Consider the following 18,219-nt stretch of genomic DNA (forward strand, 5'->3'; position numbering starts at 1 on the left):
CAATGGATATACTCTTAGGCTATGTTTGACATGTCATTTCAGCTAGCTTATAGCTTATTTGACTAGCTTAAAGCTTATTTGACTAGCTTAAAAACTCTATAAAAGTGTTTGGTGAATGAGCTTATTTTAGTAGCTTAAAGCTTTAAGCTATAAGCTATCTGAGGTAGCTTATAGCTTTTTGCATTTATTGTCATTTTTATCCTTATTATTTTATTAAAATTCCACCATATAGGTATTAGTGTTAAAATAAAATAAGTAAAAATTAATATTATATTTTTAAGATGATTTTTTTGGTTCCTTCGGAAAACCTATTTTTAAGATGATAAATGAATTGAGTCAAATTAAAATATTTAAAGTTATAATAATTTTAATATTAATATCCTATAGATATTAATGTGAAAATAAAGTAATGTTAAATATAAAAATAATTATACAAGTATGTCTTTTTATGTAATTTTACAATTTCAGCTTGTTCAACAGTTAGTTTTACCAAACACTTTTGTTACAATTACGTAGCTTTTCAGCTAACTTATCAACTTTCAGCTATGAGCTAGCTTTTCAGCTATCAGCTAGCTTATAAGCTAAACGTGCCAAACATAGCCTTAATGTATTGTGTAAGCTTATACTATCATGTCTAATACGACGTACCAAACAACCCTTTATTATCATGAATTTAAATGTAAATATCTTACGTAAAATAATTATCCAAAAGATTTTTCTCAATTAACATTAACACCTTATTTTTTTTGAAATATTAATATATAAAATTCATAAAAACTTACTTTAAATATATATTCTTAACAAGTGATTGTTTTAACCCCCAGGTCGAGTGTTTGATTCTTAAGAGTTACACTTATATGTAGACCTTTGAAATTCACAACACCCGAGTCAAATATTTCAAAAAAAAATATACATTAAATATTATACATTACGATAGGTTATATATTTGTGATTACGATAGTAATTTAACACAAGAAAATATATATTTCAAACAAATATTTATATATTTGTGCAATTAAAGATTATAAAAAGTTAAAAAAAATTAATATTATACATTAAATATCTATCTATCTATCTATCTATACTATATATAAAAGAAGAGTTTTTGCAGCATGGAGGGCAACTTAGTCATTCAATCATTCATTGCACTACATTATGATTTTCAGCATGGGTAATTTAGTAAAGAAATACATTATTTGTTAAAGATTCAATCAGAGCCTTACAATCTCTTCTCTTGCGTTTCTGTCGTTCTCTCTTTCACTGCATATAACGTTTCTTATAGACTCTCTGAAATCCCTAACCTGAGCGTTTCTACCTTGGAGCCACTACTTCTTCTCATTTGGATTTTTCTTTTAATTCAGAGTTGTCTTTGCCTCATTTGGATTTGTCCAACAATTAGGATTTTGCCAGTGTTTGCTATGAATTTTTCCTTTCATTTGGGCTTTCACTCTTTCATGCCCTTCTATTGACTCTAAATGTAGGTTTTGTGCGCTGAATGAATTTTCCTTTTAGTGATTACTTCTTTGCCTCTTTTGTATCAGTACTGGTGTTTTGTTTTCTTTGCCTCTATTTGCTATGAATTTCTTTCTAGCCAACTTTGTTGCTGTTCTTGAATGTTGAGTGACCTTTGTTTGTTTAATTTACTTTTTATGGGATGTTTTGTAGCATGTAACAACAAAAGGTTTGTTATTTTTTTCCCTAACTCCTTTTTGATTCGGTAAAGGAGACTATTTAGAAAAGGCCATGAAATTTTAGATTTTTAATGGAATCTTAGCAAGTTTCATCTCTATCTTGATTTCAAAGTTCATGTTTGATGGAAGCTCCAGCTTGGTGATCATTAGCAATATCAATTGCATTAGAATTCCTTCAATGACTCAGTAAAATTATTGACAGGGCTTTTCAAAGCCACTGATTACATTTTGCGCTTCGCTACAATTTTTGCACCCTTCACTTTTTCCACAGCGTTGAAGTTAACTACTGGGTTAATTACCTTTTTTGTGTGTACAACTTATGTTTTAATCATGTCAGTCAAGTATGTCATATCTACTATTATAATACATTGATTGGTTTTTGAATTAGGTTCTGGAAGGACTATAAAATGTGGATTTTCTTTTACAGAGGTTATCCCTCAAACTATATTGTTGTTCAACTCTTCAAGAGTCCATTGTGCATTGAGTCGTTGCCTTTTCTTTGAAAATAAATTGTTTACTTAATTTATTACTAATAATATCATTCTTAAACTTTCACATGCCTTCTGCCTTATACATTTGATCAGTTATGGCTTTTGAATCATCCTCTATAGCAGGTTAGTACTTTTGACATTTTATTAATTTACATAATGGGCAATCTATAACTGAACTGTTGACATTAAAAGCTGCAGTTTTTTGCTCTTGGGTTTTTCTCCTATGTTGATTCAACTCACATAATTTGTTACAATTCAGTTATATTGATCTGAAGTTCGGTATATTTGTAAACAATGATGTTTAAAACTACTGGAATATAAAACTGAGGACAAAGATAATGGAGATGAAAATTGATCCTGTAACCCATAAGGTAGTGTCAAAGGTCCTCTGACTGGGGAAACATAAGTGGCCTCCCAAGCACTGGGAACCAAATGAATTCAATATGTTACCAAGCACAATGCAGGTTGTGCCAAGAAGTCAATGATGGAGCATACACAAGAGGATCATCAAGCTCACTCATGGGAACATCATATACAGTACAAGTCATGAACCCAGAGAATGTGCAACTGCATGTGTTTAGTGAAGCTTCATCCTCAAGCGCATCTTCATCTTCCTGCCACAGTCATATTCTTGCCAAATTTCTCAGATTCAAATTACAAGCTGAGATGATGAAGGGTCACAAGCAGTCCTCTTTGTGACAGGAGAATGTGAAATCAAGCTAGGATTAATTTTAAAGTGGTCCATGTTTATTTATCATAAAAAAATTGATCCATGTCTAATAGTCTCTGATATAACAGAGACATGAAATTAACTTTGTGCTGTTATGCTACAGAGATAGTAGTCCACTCCACCGGCTACTCGAATTATTTGTGTCGAAAATTATGGCTTTTTAATGGAAAATTATGAGAATTAAATCAGAGATTAATGTGGTATTATTTTTGTGGATCATATCTCAGATGCTCTTATATTGCACATCGATCCTTCGAGGAGGCAGTTAATGCAGAAAATACTAATCATCATAAGACAAATATGGAGGCAATCAATAATGTTAATAAAAAAAATGCAAACGGAGGCAATTTCTTAAATGCGTCGTTTAATGAGAAAATTCAAATAAAAAAGATTTAGAGAAGACTAACAGTTCATAAAAGAAAATAATTACAAACACAATTTTTGTATTATAATTGTATAAATATTATTTATGGAATTCTTAAATTAAGATTCCATTTTGATTTCCCAAAAATGTCATTTTAGCAGCAATTTACTTCGGAACATGAAAACTTATATTTAGAGAGCATTATCAGCAGCTATATATAAGATCCAAGGGAGAGATTGTGTTAACCGTTACATCAAGTAGAATTACAACTTTGCTCATTGCATGTGGTTGAACAACACACTCCATGTTTTGTTTTTCAATTAATCTCGATGAGGTTTCTATTTGCAACATTAAACAGGGTAGTCCATTGGAAGAATTGATCATCACAGCTAAAATCATAATATGGGATGAAGCATCCATGACTCATACATTTTTTTTCAAGCACAATCATTGAAAAGGGTTGGGTTATATTTTTCAAAATAAGTGTTTTCACATCACCAATTATATGTAGCATTCTCTAGAGTCACGCACCGTAAAGAGTTAAAAATCTTCATTTGTGATAGTGATGCAACAGTTCTCATAGTGCTTTAAATTTAGTTTATAAAGAAGTCTTTCGCAATGTCATATGAAGAAGATTTTTTTATAGAAAATGTGCAATGATACATTCTCAGTTTTAATTTCAATGTAATTATTTCAATTGCAAAAAAAAAAAAAAAAACAGTGACTATTTTTAGCACATACATTTTTTTTATTCATCGGAAAACTAGACAAGAAAACAACGCTAAGAACAAAAAAATGAGTCCCTCAAGATGAAAGGCTCAACTTCCACCGGAGGTCTCTCAAAAAAACGAACTCCTACATAACCCTAATCCGCACCCAACTTTGCCAAACAATTTGCTGCTGTGTTACTACCCCTAGGAACCCATCGTAGAGCCACTTGCCATTGGCCACACAAGAGAGCCGCCACTACCCAAGAATTAGGCAAAAAGTGTGAGAAGCTTTGTTGTTTATTGCTTGCAACACCTCTTTACTATCAATCTCTGCTATTATATCCCTGTAGCCTAAAATTGGTTTTAGATCCCTCTAAAATCATAGATTTTTGTTTTAGATCCCTTTAAAATCATGTCACGTCAGCTTTCGTTATGTGATTCAGCACTCAATGTATGGAAGGTGACCACAGGGACCAAAAGCTCATCTAATTTTTCAAATATGGGTGTTTTCCAAAAATGTATATATATATATATATATATATATATATATATATATATATATTTGAGGGGCTTAAGCCAAAGACCCCTGATCTTTTAGGGACCGAAACATATTTAAGTAAAAAAATCGCACAAATTTATGATTTCATATATCTAAAATAAAATTAATTCTTTTAATCCATAAAATATCTTTAAAAACACAGAAATTAAAAAAAATACACACAATTGTAACTCTTTCCCTCAATTCAGCTTCATCCTCAACCCTTCTTCAGCCCCTATTCTAACTCTTTCCCCTAAACCTAAACCTAATCTTCTTCATGATATACAACAAAAACCATGATCCATTGAAACATTAACTGTATCTGCTTCTTCTTCCTCTGGTCCTCTCTCTCTCAGTCGTTCTTGTGAGACCCAAGTTTTTAAGCTTGAAGTAAATTAGTGAAATTCCTTATTCACGATTAGTTTGATGTAATGTGAAGGAAAAACCTGAACAAGGGTTTATTGAATGGAATCAATTTGTGAAGGAGGAAGTTCAAGAAAAGCTAAGGATTGTATCAAAGTCGATAAAAGTTATAGCACGACTAATATTCGCATTTAAACCTAGGACAAGAATCTTAGGAAACAAAACTATGTTCCACCCTTGGAACACTATAGGAAATTTTCCAAAAATCTTCTAGAAGAATATACGACTTTCTCTTATTCCTTTCCATAACCAGCGTTTCGATACGAAACCCTGGAATGTACGAACGACAAATTCCAATGCTCGGAAGTTTGCCGAAACCGAAACCCTGATAGTTCAGAAACCCTAAAATCAACGAACGATGAAGACTTTTTCTATTCGGAGCTTCAAATAAATATTTCAATCACGTATGCCCACTCTAATCGACGTTCCGAATCTTTCTTCAGAAGGAAGTTTCTGCATCCGAGGTCAAAACCATAAAGTGCATTTTTAAGCCGGTACACATTAAAAACAAGCCTCGAAAACCAAAAATCATACTGATATTTCTTTGAGGAATTAGAAGATTCAGCGGGAAGAATATTGTGTCTAAAATACGTTGGAATCAGTAGGAAAAATCGGAATCGCGAAATTCTCATTTTTCCGCATTTCCCATTTCCTATATATAGTATGAAAAATGAAAAAAAAACAAAAAAATCCCAAACTCACACACACGGCCGAGAGCTTCTTGGAGGAAAGGAGGAAAAGTGATTTTTTTTCAATTCTTGACCGATTGTCGTTCCGTTCGTTGCTACGCGTAGACCTCGAGGTACTGATGCTTTTCCCTACTTCTGATCGTCAATTCTGTCGCTTTTCTCTATGTCTTTCTGTGCTCAAAGTTTTGAGCTTTTTGTAAAACTGTCCAAATAAGCTGATTTTGGTGTCTAAACTTATTGCCTACGTGCTCTAGAGCGTGAATATCCGGTTGTTTTCTGCTGAATGTCGCCGAAACGCCGCCGGGATCAATTTCTGTTGGAAAAACCCATTTTTGGGTAAAGTTCCGTTCTTTAAGCTGAAAATTCACGATTGAGCTTAGCTTTAGAAGGATTAGTTGTTATAAATGTCGTTAGGATCGACCCCATCTAATTTGATTTTCGAAATTCTGATTTTGAGTTTCCGAGCTAAAAATATTGACCAAAATACCCCTGCGACAGTTTTCGACCCGATAATTTTTCTGAGAGTTTCCCTGGCCTAGATATCGCCTAAGAATACCTAGGAATTGATTTAGATCGAAGAAAAAGTTCGAAAACCCTATTTTCCATAGTGGCCGAAACCTATTTGCTTAGGTACCGTGTCCGAAAATAATTTTTGGGTCTCTATGACTTGTGCCATTGTGTAGCTCTTTCAATTGTCGAAATTTTGGCGCCGGTTTCGTGTCATTCCGAGTTCTGTAGCTCGAGTTATGCACGTTTTAGCGAATAAAGTGTTTTTGTACAAAACTTGAATCGAGTCAAAACTCATCCATTCGGGGGAAGCCCTTCCATTCGTGCCTAAATATTGTACTTTGAAGCTTCTTGAGCTTTGTCTAATGTTAGTTAGTATTGTTTCGATTGTACTGACTTATTTTGATTGATTTTTGCTTTGTTTGCTCTAAGGTTCGTTTGTGGAAACCTTGGAATTGACTGAACAAGCTTGTGAGCGAGATCTACACCGCGAGACTGGAACAACTCGAGGTGAGGGCAACTTACTTACTAGCTATTTGTATTTTAGGCGTCGATGAATTCGACTTGATTTATTGTTATGCACTTGATTGTGTTTGACTGGGAAAAACGTTTTCTGAGGCTACGGCTGACAATTGATAATCTTTTATTGCTTGATTGTTATTGAGGTTGATTCACATGCTAAATGCTACCTGGTTAATCTAGGATGTGTGATATCTGCCCTATATGCTATGTGCTAAATGGTTAATCTAGGACGTGTTGATATATGTGCCATGACTGTTGGATTGTGTTACTTTGATTATGAAATTACACATATATCTGTTGTACGTCAGAGAGGATAACAGGCTGTTATGCCAAATTTATCATGAGATTTTGGAAAAGTTGATGGGACGAATCGAGGTTCGGACCCTTATTATTTTAGTGGATCGAGACCTTCTCTGGGAGTTACTTGGGATGATGGGCTTTTAAACTCATAAGATTAGAGATAAAACTAAATGGAAACTATTTTACAAGGAAAATTCATAATACACTAAACAACCTCTGAACGCTTTAAATAATGATAACAATGTCAGATGAAAGCTTAGGGCTTGGATGTTAGTTTTGGAAAATGAGAAGTGTCGCCGAATCCAAGTTTTGGGGAAACCAATAAGTTTCCAAGTACATTGGTACTCCTTCGCTCTTTGAGCAGTTTATTTAGCCAACCAAAGGATGAGCCGGGAATCTTCACTGAGGCGTGAGACTTCGTGAAAGGGTGCAAATTCACTGAAGCGTGAGACTTCGTGAAAGCAAAAACTTCGCTGAGGCGGGAGACCTTGCGGAGACGGGAACCTTCGCTGAGGCGGGAGACCTTGCGGAGACGGGAACCTTCGCTGAAGCGGGAGACTTTGCGGATGCGTGCAAATTCACTGAAGCGTGAGACTTCGTGAATGCGCGAAAATTCACTGAAGCGTGAGACTTCGTGAATGCGCGAAAATTCACTGAAGCGTGAGACTTCGTGAATGCGTGAAAATTCACTAAAGCGTGAGATTTCATCGACGTTTACCCCAGGGCAAACGATAGGGAACATTTGTTTAGTTAGACACTTGTGCGTTGGGAGGACGATACATTGTTTGAATAACCTTATCACCTAACTTCATATGTTGAGATTTTGATGATTTGATATTGGTGATCATCGTTATGTTATTTGTGGAATTGTTGAGATTCGATAACATGCCATGTATATACCTTAGGGTGGGCAATGTAGAATTTATATGTATATATACAACATATATATATACCCCTTATTCTTCACATGTTGCTTGTATTATCTATCATATTCTGTGAGTTGACCCTCGCGCCTTGGCTTTGTTTGTATGTTTGTGTTTGGGCGGTCGGCATGCTGCCAGGCGTCCGTCAGACGATTAGTGATGATTCGTCACTCGAGGAGGACCAGGAGCGTCATGACCATTACTGAAGTTTCGACGAGGACCCGGATCGAATGCATGATCAGATGAGGGTTGATGATGGAAGTATAGAGTAGGGGTGTTTTAGAGCCCACTAAGGTTGGGTGTTAATGTCATAGCTCTGATTTTCATTTGTACTTTTGGGACAGGGTAGTTTCCGACAGATTGCTTTTCGGTGTGGTTCTCCGTAGATGGGAATCGCATGGAGTAGTCGGACGTAAGAAGTCTTTTTGGAAGCCGTTTTGGGCTGACTTACTTTTTGAAGGACTGTATTTATAAAACTTATGACTCCAGTTATGAGTCGCACTTGTTTGCCGTTGGGCAATACCTTTAGTTACTTGATGTTACTTTCCGTCACTTGAGGACACTCGTGACGATGTTTTTAGTTGCAGCGAGGGCTGTGCTTGTATTGTATATTAATCGCTGTTAATCGCGATTGGGTTGAGTCTTTATTTCGAAAAGTGTTTTTATTTAAACAAATCAAAAAAAAAAATACCTGCTTTTCCGCTTTATTTTATACTTGAGTTACTAAAGTGACGCCACCGAAATCGGGGTGTTACAGTTCCTCACTTCCTCACCAAAACAAAACCCTAAGTCGTGAGATCAGAATCCATGGACGGTGATTCTCTTGGAGTGCTCGGCAATTCAAGTACTCATGGCGACAGAGCAGTTAATGGTCGCTGGCAGCCCCCACTGTGTTCAGATCGCCGCCCTCGCCTCCGACTCCGAGGGAGAAATCTGAGCATTTTCGGGATTGGGGTTGAGAGACACCAAGGGAGGGTGAATGGGAGGTTGGTTGCGACAATGGAGTGGAGTTTAGAGGGTTTCAAGGTAAGAGTTTTAATCTGATGTGTGGGTGACCGGATCTGGGGTCTAGGGTGGGTTTGGGTTTCGTGGTGTTGGTTGTGATTGAGGCGGTGGCGCAACGAACTTCACGGTTAGGATCGTGAATTCAGCCTGGTGTATCCCCTGTTCTTCAACTTTCCATTCCTTTTTATTGTTATTCTTCTTTTCTTGCCTTTTCTCAGGTCAACAACACCAATTTGACAATCCCGTGTTCATAGTTGGATGATAGTGGCTTGGAAATTTTGGGTATTTGAGGTGTCTTCACCTCATGTTTCCAATCCATTGTATTGTTTGGTGCACCTCTGATTTCTATTTGCTTGTTGGCATGAGGAAGTGTTTCCGGCTGTGATTGTTGGTGGTGCTATGGTGGTTCTCTGGTGGTGGTGAAGGATGGCGGTGTGGGGGGAAGAAGATGTTGGGGTTAAGAAAGGAAGAAGAAGAGGCTGAAGAAGATGAAGACCATTTTGTCTGGGTTTTGTTCTTGAGATGGAGATTGAAAGAAGAGTGAACGAGGGATGAGGGAGAGCAGGGAAGGGAGTGGATGAGATTGACATGAAGAAGATGATGATACAAATGAAGAAGAAGAAGATGAAGATGAATAGATGATGATGATGATGATGATGATGATGATGATAAGGTTTTTAATTATTCTTTTTACGCTTAAAGGGTACAAAGGCCCCTGAAATTACAAAGGGAATCAAATCCAGGACCTAGAAAAATTTTGCATCAAATTGGGTCCCTAGAAATTTTTTTTTTAATTCAATTAAGGCCAAAGTGTGCCAGAGCCCAATTTTGTCCTAATCAGCTTTTCCACGTGGCTTTTTTAATTAGAAATATTAATTAAAAATAAAATTTTAATTCCAACTCACTTAAGTCAGCAGAAAAAAAAAAACTTAATAAAATCCTAATCTAAATATAAATCCCTAATCTAAACAATAACCTAAACTAACAAACTCAGAACATATTTGCAAAACAACAAACTCCAGATTATTAGATTCATATGAATGAAATTGAAAAACCCTAAATTCATCACCAACACAGAACCCACCACCATTACCAACCACTCTCCAAGCCACCACCAATTCAAAACCCACCACCACCCAGAACACAGAACCCACTCCAACCCACCCACCACCATCACCAACCTCTCCACGACATCCCCAACTCAGAACCCATCACCCAGAACCCACCTTCAACCCACCCACGACCATCACCAACCTTTTCACGCCACCTCCAACCCACACACCACCATCACCCAATTATTTATTCCACTTTATCAATAACAAGGAAGCACAGATCTGGTAAAGAAAAGGGGGTGGTTGTGGGTTCCAGAGGAAGGGGAGAAGAAAAGGAAGCTTCGATTTTGTGGTTCGAGGTTTTAGATCAGGTAAAGAATGGTGGTTGCAGTGGGTTTCAGAGGAAGAGAACATGATGACAACGACGCATGACTTCGGAGAGGTGGCGGCGGTCGTGATTTGGATCAGGAGCGAGGCTCGGGTTTCAGATGATGAAGAAAATGGTGATGGAGATGGTGGCGCGCGACGGTGGAGGTATGCTCTCGCCGCCGTGAAGAGAGCTACCACGAGGAGGCAAGATCTGGGGGCTTTGTTGAAGGATAAAGAGAACCTTCTCCAGAGTTTCAGAAAAAGAGAGAGAGAGAGAGAGAGAGAGAGAGAGAGAGAGAGAGAGAGAGAGAGAGAGAGAGCTAAAAGATGAATGTTCATGGTGATGTTGTTGTATGTGAGTATGAGTTGTTGTTGTATGTGAGTAGATGCTAGATCTCTGGTTTCTCTGGGTTGGAAGAAGATGAATGTTCATGGTAAATATTTTTTTTACCTTTTGTTAATGTTAATCCGGTTGAGGTGTTTCAAAAAAATATGGGTTAAATGTTTTTTAGATTAGGTTAGATTTGGAGCTAAATTGATTAGATTAAGTTTTTATTTTGATTAGAGATTTTATTAAGTTTTTTACTTTTTTTTATTTATGCTTTAATATATGAGTTGGAAATAAAAAAATAAAGTTTTATAATTTTTCTATTAAAAAAATAAAAAAAGCCACGTGGTAACGGTGACTAGGACAAAATTGAGATGTGACACACTTTGGCCTTAATTGAATTAAAAAAAAAAATTCTAGGGACCCAATTTGATGCAAAATTTTTCTAGGTCCTGGATTTGATTCCCTTTGTAATTTCAGGGGCCTTTGAACCCTTTAAGCCTTTTTTTTAGATTAGGGATTTATATTTAGATTAGGATTTTATTAAGTTTTTTTTTTCTGCTTATATATCTGACTTGGAATTAAAATTTTAATTTTAATTAATTTTTCTAATTAAAAAATAAATTAAAAAGCCACGTGGATAAGCTGACTAGGACAAAATTGGGCTCTGGCACACTTTGGCCTTAATTGAATTAAATTTTTTTTTCTAGGGACCCAATTTGATGCAAAATATTTCTAGGTCATGAATTTGATTCCCTTTGTAATTTCAGGGGCCTTTGGACCCTTTAAGCCTCAATAGAATCCACTATATATAAATAGAATAACAATGTAACCCTAAAACACAAGATGCACTAGTGCAATTGAGAGAAATTGCAATTGCTGAGTGATTGTATTCAGAAGTGAATCAATAAACGGAACTATAGTTGCTCTATAGTCGCAGAGGTAGGCAATTTGACCGAACTCTTTTGTGTGTTTCTCTCTACTCTCATCTGTATTCGTGTTGCTGTTCTAACAAATTTCTTTAAGCAAGATATCGTGTTGAGATCATGTGGATGGAAAAAAACCGCATGGATAAAACTTTTAAAATGAAGCTGCCTCAGTCAGCATCAGAATAGGCCTTGATGTTAAGAGACTAATTAGATAGAATCCTTAATTCTTGGCCAACTGAACCCATAAGATAATGCAGTATATAATGAGCAGCTTGAAGATGAGATGTCCTAGGTGCTGACATGTACATCACAATCATTTTTGCTTAATTTGTTGTTGACAAATTCAGTGTCCTTACCTTAAGAAGAGTCATAATCATAATGTACTTTCTTTGAGATATATAAATCCTTTGGCTGATTGGGCAAGCATTAAATCAAGAAAAGTATTGCAATCTAAGAAGGTCTTCCATTTGGCCTTGATGATATCCTTTGTGGTGGAGAATTGAAAATTGATTGGGAAGTACAAAAAGGTTCAATAGCAAGCATAGGAAAGACAATATTTGGGAAAGGATCATTAAGTTCTTATTAAACTGAGTGAAAAGGGAAAGAGTTTTTATGGAAAAAATACATCTCTAGAACTGGTCCTGTTGTATGGTTTGTATAATTGTATCCATTGTAGCCATTTGGATAACCAACAAATATTGAAGGAGTAGCTCTTGCTGAGAATCTGTGTCTCTTAGAAGGAAGAGTGGATGCAAAAGCTAAACAACCAAACACCTTCAAAGACATATATTCAAGTTCTGCTTGATAAAAAAATTGATATATAGGGAGATCGCATTCTTAATCTGGCTGTAAGATGTTGATTATAAGAACAACTTTCTTGTTCACCCCCAAAAGGATAAGGGGAAGTGAGACTGGGAATAACGGGATCGAGCCACATTCAATAAGTGTTGATGCTTCCTTTATGTCGCTGCCTTCCACTGAGCAAGTTCCTTGGCATTATGATCGAGCTCCAGGCCAAAATTGCTTGATTTTCTTATGAAATTTAGTCTCAATTGGAGCAAATTAAAAACTTTTGAATGAACACAGGTGCTTGATACTAACTATGCATCATGCATGAGATATTTCCAGGTAAACCGTGAGTGATCATCAACCAAGGTAAGGAAAATCTTTTACCGTTGATTGATGAAATGACCTTTAAAATGTCACAAAGGATAAGATAAAAAAATGTTAGACATATTATTGAAAATAGAAAAAGGCAATCGCATTTGTTTAGACAACGGACATGTACACATCACAAGAATGAGAAAAAAAATGGAGCTCTGAATTGAGAAATGACATTTATAAATGAGAAACTTGAGACATATACAAGACAAATGGCCTAAACGATTATGCCATACATGATACATGCTAGTATATATGAACCAAGGGTATTAGGTAAAACATTCACAAATTGAGCTGACAAAAGAATCATGATGAGAACATTGTCAAGAACATATAAGACCCTTTCTAAGATACCCTTGCCCATCATCTTCATTTGGCTGCTGCCCGGCCTGAAGCTAAAAAGAGTGATCAGTGAAAAGAATGAACATAATATTCACTACAAAAAAAGTGTTGATTAGTGGGGGTTTCCAACACCCGAAAGTTATTTAACAGCAGTTTTGACAAACCCCGAAGTTACACTCGCCACAACGTAGTAGCTGTAAATCCTCTAATATTTAACAACCCCTTGGACATGCATATTTTAGCAGGTTTCTTTTTTACCTAACTTGCAAGTTTTTACAAGAACGGGTAAAAATGCAATAAAACATGACTGTGATGAGATTAAAATGAAAAACAATACTTTTCTAAATGATCTTTAAAGTTTCAGTCACTCGTGTTGGTAGTGTCATATTCTTCATGACAACTTGGTTTTACAAAATGTTATGTAAAACTAACAAAATGATTACTCACAACAGAAAAAGAGTTGAAATTTTATTGTTACTTAGTTAGTAAGAATATTAACTAGTATAAGAATTTTTTTTTGAAAGATAGTATAAGAAAAATTGACTTGACCTTCACATTAATAACAATATTAATTAATTTTTAATAAATTTTTATATTATTCATTATCATAATTACTAAATATAATTTTTTTCAATCTCTCATATTTAAAATAAAAAATCACTTCTAAGAATTTTAAAATTTAATTATAAATTGCAACTTGAGGAAAAAAATTAAATAAAAATAATTCAAATTGGCTTGACCTTTACACATTAATAACAATAATAATTAGTTATTAATAACATTTTGTATTCACTACTAATTGCATTAAACATTACAATTTATTATATATTTAAATCGTAATTAAAATTATTTTTATTTTTATTACTAATCACAAGTGGACGTATTTTAAAAAAAATTATAAAATAAAATGGTTTACTATTTTTAATATATAAAAATATATTATTAATTATTAAAGTTAATTAAGAATACAAGTAATATTTCAAAAAAGTAGTTAATAAATTTGACTTGATACATACATAAATAAAAATAATAATGAGTTATTAATAGCCTTTTTTATTGTTCATTATATTAATTACTAATTTCTAATATTCTTAATTTCTGAAAATTAAAAATAAATGTTTTAAAATTTAAATATTATTTTTTAATTAAAAAATAAATAAAATTAAAATGATTTTAAGAAGAATAATAAATAAAAATAAAAATAAATTACTTGGTCTTCACATTAATAATATTATTAATTATAGGTTATTAATAACCTTCTATATTATTTATTATATTAATTACTAAATGGAAAATTACTCAATTTATAAAATTTAAAACTAAAAATTAATATTATTTCATTTTTAATTACTAATCACAACTTTGTTTCAAAAAAAAGATCACAACTTGTGGAATTTTTCCCTAAAAAAAAATAATTAAAATTGACTTGACCTTTACATTATTAACAATATTAATTTTTTATCGATCATATTTTATAATAATAATTAATTGTGTAAAAAAAATCAAATTCTCATATTATTAAAATATAAATAAACAGAAATTACTATTCATAGTAACTAATTGTAAAATTTTCAATTTCTCATAATAATAGTTATTTAAATTTTAACTATTAAGCACTACTTGAGCCAAGTAATGATAATAATAATACTTATAATAATAATAGTGAATAGTTTAATTGACTTGACCTTCATAATAATTACAATGCTAATTTATTATAATTTTTATATCAATTTTTTTTATAGTTTTATTTACTAAAATTATTTTAGTATTAAAAAATAAAAAAATTAAATATTGCTATAAAATAAAACAAAAAATCCGTGCAACGCGACATCTTTTGAAACTAGTGTTTTGGTTTGTGTGTGTGTGTGAGAGAGAAAATTGAGAAGATGAGCGACTTAAGGGTGAGTGGTAAGGTGAAGTCGTTCAATGATCAAAAGGGTTTCGGGTTCATCATCCCTGATGATGGAGGCGATGATATCTTCGTTCACCAGTCCGAGATCAAATCCGAAGGGTTTCGGAGCCTCGGTGAAGGAGAACTCGTTGAGTTTATCGTCAATTTCAATCCTGATGGTCGCGCTAAGGCCATTGATGTGACTGGTCCCAATCGGGCACTAGTTAAGTGTACCCGCAACATTGGTCGAGGAGGCGGTGGATATGGTGGTGGTGGAAGAGGAGGCAGTGGTTATGGTGGAGGCGACAGCGGGTATGGCGATGGATACGGTGGCGGTGGAAGAGGAGGCAGTGGTTATGGTGGAGGCGGCGGCAGGTATGGCGGTGGATACGGTGGCGGTGGAAGAGGAGGCAGCGGGTATGGCGGTGGCTACGGTGGCGGTGGTTATGGTGGATACGGTGGCGGTGGAAGAGGAGGCGGTGGTTATGGTGGAGGCGGCAGGTATGGCGGTGGATACGGTGGCCGTGGAAGAGGAGGCGGTGGTTATGGTGGAGGCGGCAGGTATGGCGGTGGATACGGTGGCGGTGGAAGAGGAGGCGGTGGTTACGGTGGAGGCAACGAGTATGGTGGAGGCGTTGGATACGATGGAAGGGGAGGTGGTGGCGTGTGTTACAACTGTGGTCACTTGGCTCGCAATTGCGGCAGCGGTGGAGGCAGGTACAGAGGCGACGGTGGAAGCTGCTACACTTGTGGTAATTCTGGGCATTTCGCGAGAGACTGCCCTTCTAATGCCCGTTGAAGCTTTTGCTTTGTCGGTTGTATTTTTATTTTGAATATAAATTTGGAGTTTTAATGTCTTAAGGTACTATTTTGGTGGGTTTTCACGCTGGATCTCTCTAGTCGTGATGACTCTTTTTGGGTTTTATGTTATATATAAGCGAGACAGCAGTGTGGGGTGAGGGATTCTCGTTTTGGGTCGTTAAATGGTTGGATTTTGTGAAATCCTTACATTATTGGTTTTTGTATGCAGAATCTGCTCTTACCTATTTTTGCTATCATGGAACTTGGGATTTCTTTTGTGAATTTTTTTCTCGTGCAATGCATAAATATTATTGTGCAGGTTGAAGCTTTTGAGTTGTCGGTTGTATTTTTATTTTGAATCTTAATTTTAGTTTTTTATGTTTCAAGGTACTATTTCGATGAGTTTTCACATTGGATCTCTCTAGTTGTGATGGGTCTTTAAGGGTTTTATGTTGTCTATATGCAGGATAGGAGTGTGAGGCCAGGGTTTTTCTTATTGGGTCGTTAAATAGTTGGATTTTTTGAAATCCTTACATTATTGTTTTGTGTATAGAGAATTTGCTCATAACTATTTTTGCTTTTATGAACTTGTGATTTTCGTTGTCAATTTTTTTCCTGTAATGCACATATATTATATATTGTGCTCATTAAAGCTTCTTATTTGTCGATTGTATTTTTATTATGAATCCTAATTTGAATTTTTTATGTAAGGTACTATTTCTGTTGGTTTTCACGCTGAATCTCTCTAGTTGTGATGACTACTTTCGGGTTTTATATTATCTATAAGTTAGATAGGAGTGTGGGTGAAGGATTTTCTTTTTGGGTCATGAAATGGTTGGATTTTGTGAAATCCTTATATTATTGCTCTATGTATGCAGAATCTGCTTATACCTAGTTTTGCTATGATGGAACTTGTGATTCTGGTTGTCAAATTTGTTTTCGTGCAATGCGCATATATTATATATTGTGCTCATTGAAGATTTTGATTTGTCAATTGTATTTTTATTTTAAATCTTAATTTGAAGTTTTTATGTTTTATGGTACTATTTCAGTGGGTTTTCACGCTAGATCTCTCTAGTCGTGATGTCTCTTTTAGGGTTTTAAGTTATCTAAGTTATCTATAAGGGAGATAGGAGCGTGGGGTGGGAGATCTTCTTTTTGGGTCGTGAAATGGTTAAATTTTGTGTAATACTTATATTATTGCTTTATGTATTTAGAATCTGCTTATACCTATTTTTACTGTCATGGAATTTGTGATTTTGGTTGTAAGAAAAAAGTGCAATGCACATATATTGTGTTGTAGTAATTTACTTGTATCTTTTCCTCACAATTAAAATGTATTAAAGAGAGTTTCAAGTAAAGAAAGTATTAAAGAGAATAAAATGAAACAAATTTAACCCGAAACTAGTAGTATTTTTTTGGGTACAAACTCTAGTTGTATTTGACAAATCGCAAATATTTTTGCATTTTTATTTCATTGAGTGTTTTTATTTTCTTGCAAAATCAACCAGGTTTAGTGGGAAAAAAAACCAGAAACAGATAACATGCTTGGTTACCTTATTGTGACATATGAAGAAGGGTTACCTTGCTATGCCATAAGTAGAAGGGGAGGATGGATGCAACAAAGTTGAAAGTCTTCTCTTTGTTAATGGAGGCGGGATGTCATTCATTTGAAGATGGGGTTTGTGGTGCTAAGGATCATATATGAGTAATTAAGGTTCTCTTGTGGTTTGGCTAAAAATCCTGATTATTTTGCGTATCATTTGGTTTGCTTTATGTCGGGGTTTCGGTGATTCCCCTTATTTTCTCAAGGTTTGAGCCTCTTTCCCATTTTTCTTTTGTGGAGAAGGAGCCCTCTAAGGGCTCAGATTTTTTTTTGTTGGGAGAAAAAGAGGTCGGCCTAAGAAAGTCATTAAGAGGGGAAGGAAAACACAAATGTTTCAGGTTGTTGCTTATGATGTCGTTGACTTATTTGCTTAGGTTTAAGTTTTTATGTTTTATTGTATTGATTTTTGCTTAGATGGTTTCAAAGGCACTTTTAGGAAATGTTGTACTTTTTTTCCTTCATTGGGTTTTTATTCCAATGAGTTTTTCCTATGAAGGTTTTAATGAAGCACATTCACTAGGTGTGGTCTTTTGGGTTGTTTTTATTTATTTATTGAGTTTTGTTGATTTGTCATATTTGTGAGAGAGTTGTTCTCATGAAATTTGCCTATCCAATAATATATATCTTTTGCTGAAAAAAAAAACGTTAAAAAAGAATATAATAATATAAAATCATTCATGTGACTCTCACACTCTCATTCAACGGTTTAACCACTTAGTTTTAAAGATAATTGATTGTTTGACATGTTTTATGGTGTGTTTTGTTTTGGGTTTCCTCCTTCCAGCCGCACGTTTAGGGAGTCGTCATTTGATTTGATATATTTGGTTCACACCATTTGAGAATCAAT

The 18,219-nt window shown here is 34.8% G+C and overlaps 1 protein-coding gene across 1 annotated transcript; it reads left to right on the top strand.

The window, feature by feature from the left end:
* Positions 1–14,960: 14,960 nt before the first annotated feature.
* LOC130725696 (glycine-rich protein 2-like) lies at positions 14,961–16,057 on the top strand. Its single transcript, XM_057576901.1, has one exon. The coding sequence runs from the start codon at positions 14,961–14,963 to the stop codon at positions 15,762–15,764; it is 804 nt and encodes a 267-aa protein (XP_057432884.1). The 3' UTR covers positions 15,765–16,057.
* The last annotated feature ends 2,162 nt before the right edge of the window (positions 16,058–18,219 follow it).

Source organism: Lotus japonicus, chromosome 6, assembly GCF_012489685.1.
Source record: "Lotus japonicus ecotype B-129 chromosome 6, LjGifu_v1.2".
Classification (NCBI taxonomy): domain Eukaryota; kingdom Viridiplantae; phylum Streptophyta; class Magnoliopsida; order Fabales; family Fabaceae; genus Lotus; species Lotus japonicus.

What these genes read in the sequence shown, in the direction of transcription:
- LOC130725696 (XM_057576901.1), top strand. Translation starts at nt 14,961, where the DNA reads ATGAGCGACTTAAGGGTGAGTGGTAAGGTGAAGTCGTTCAATGATCAA.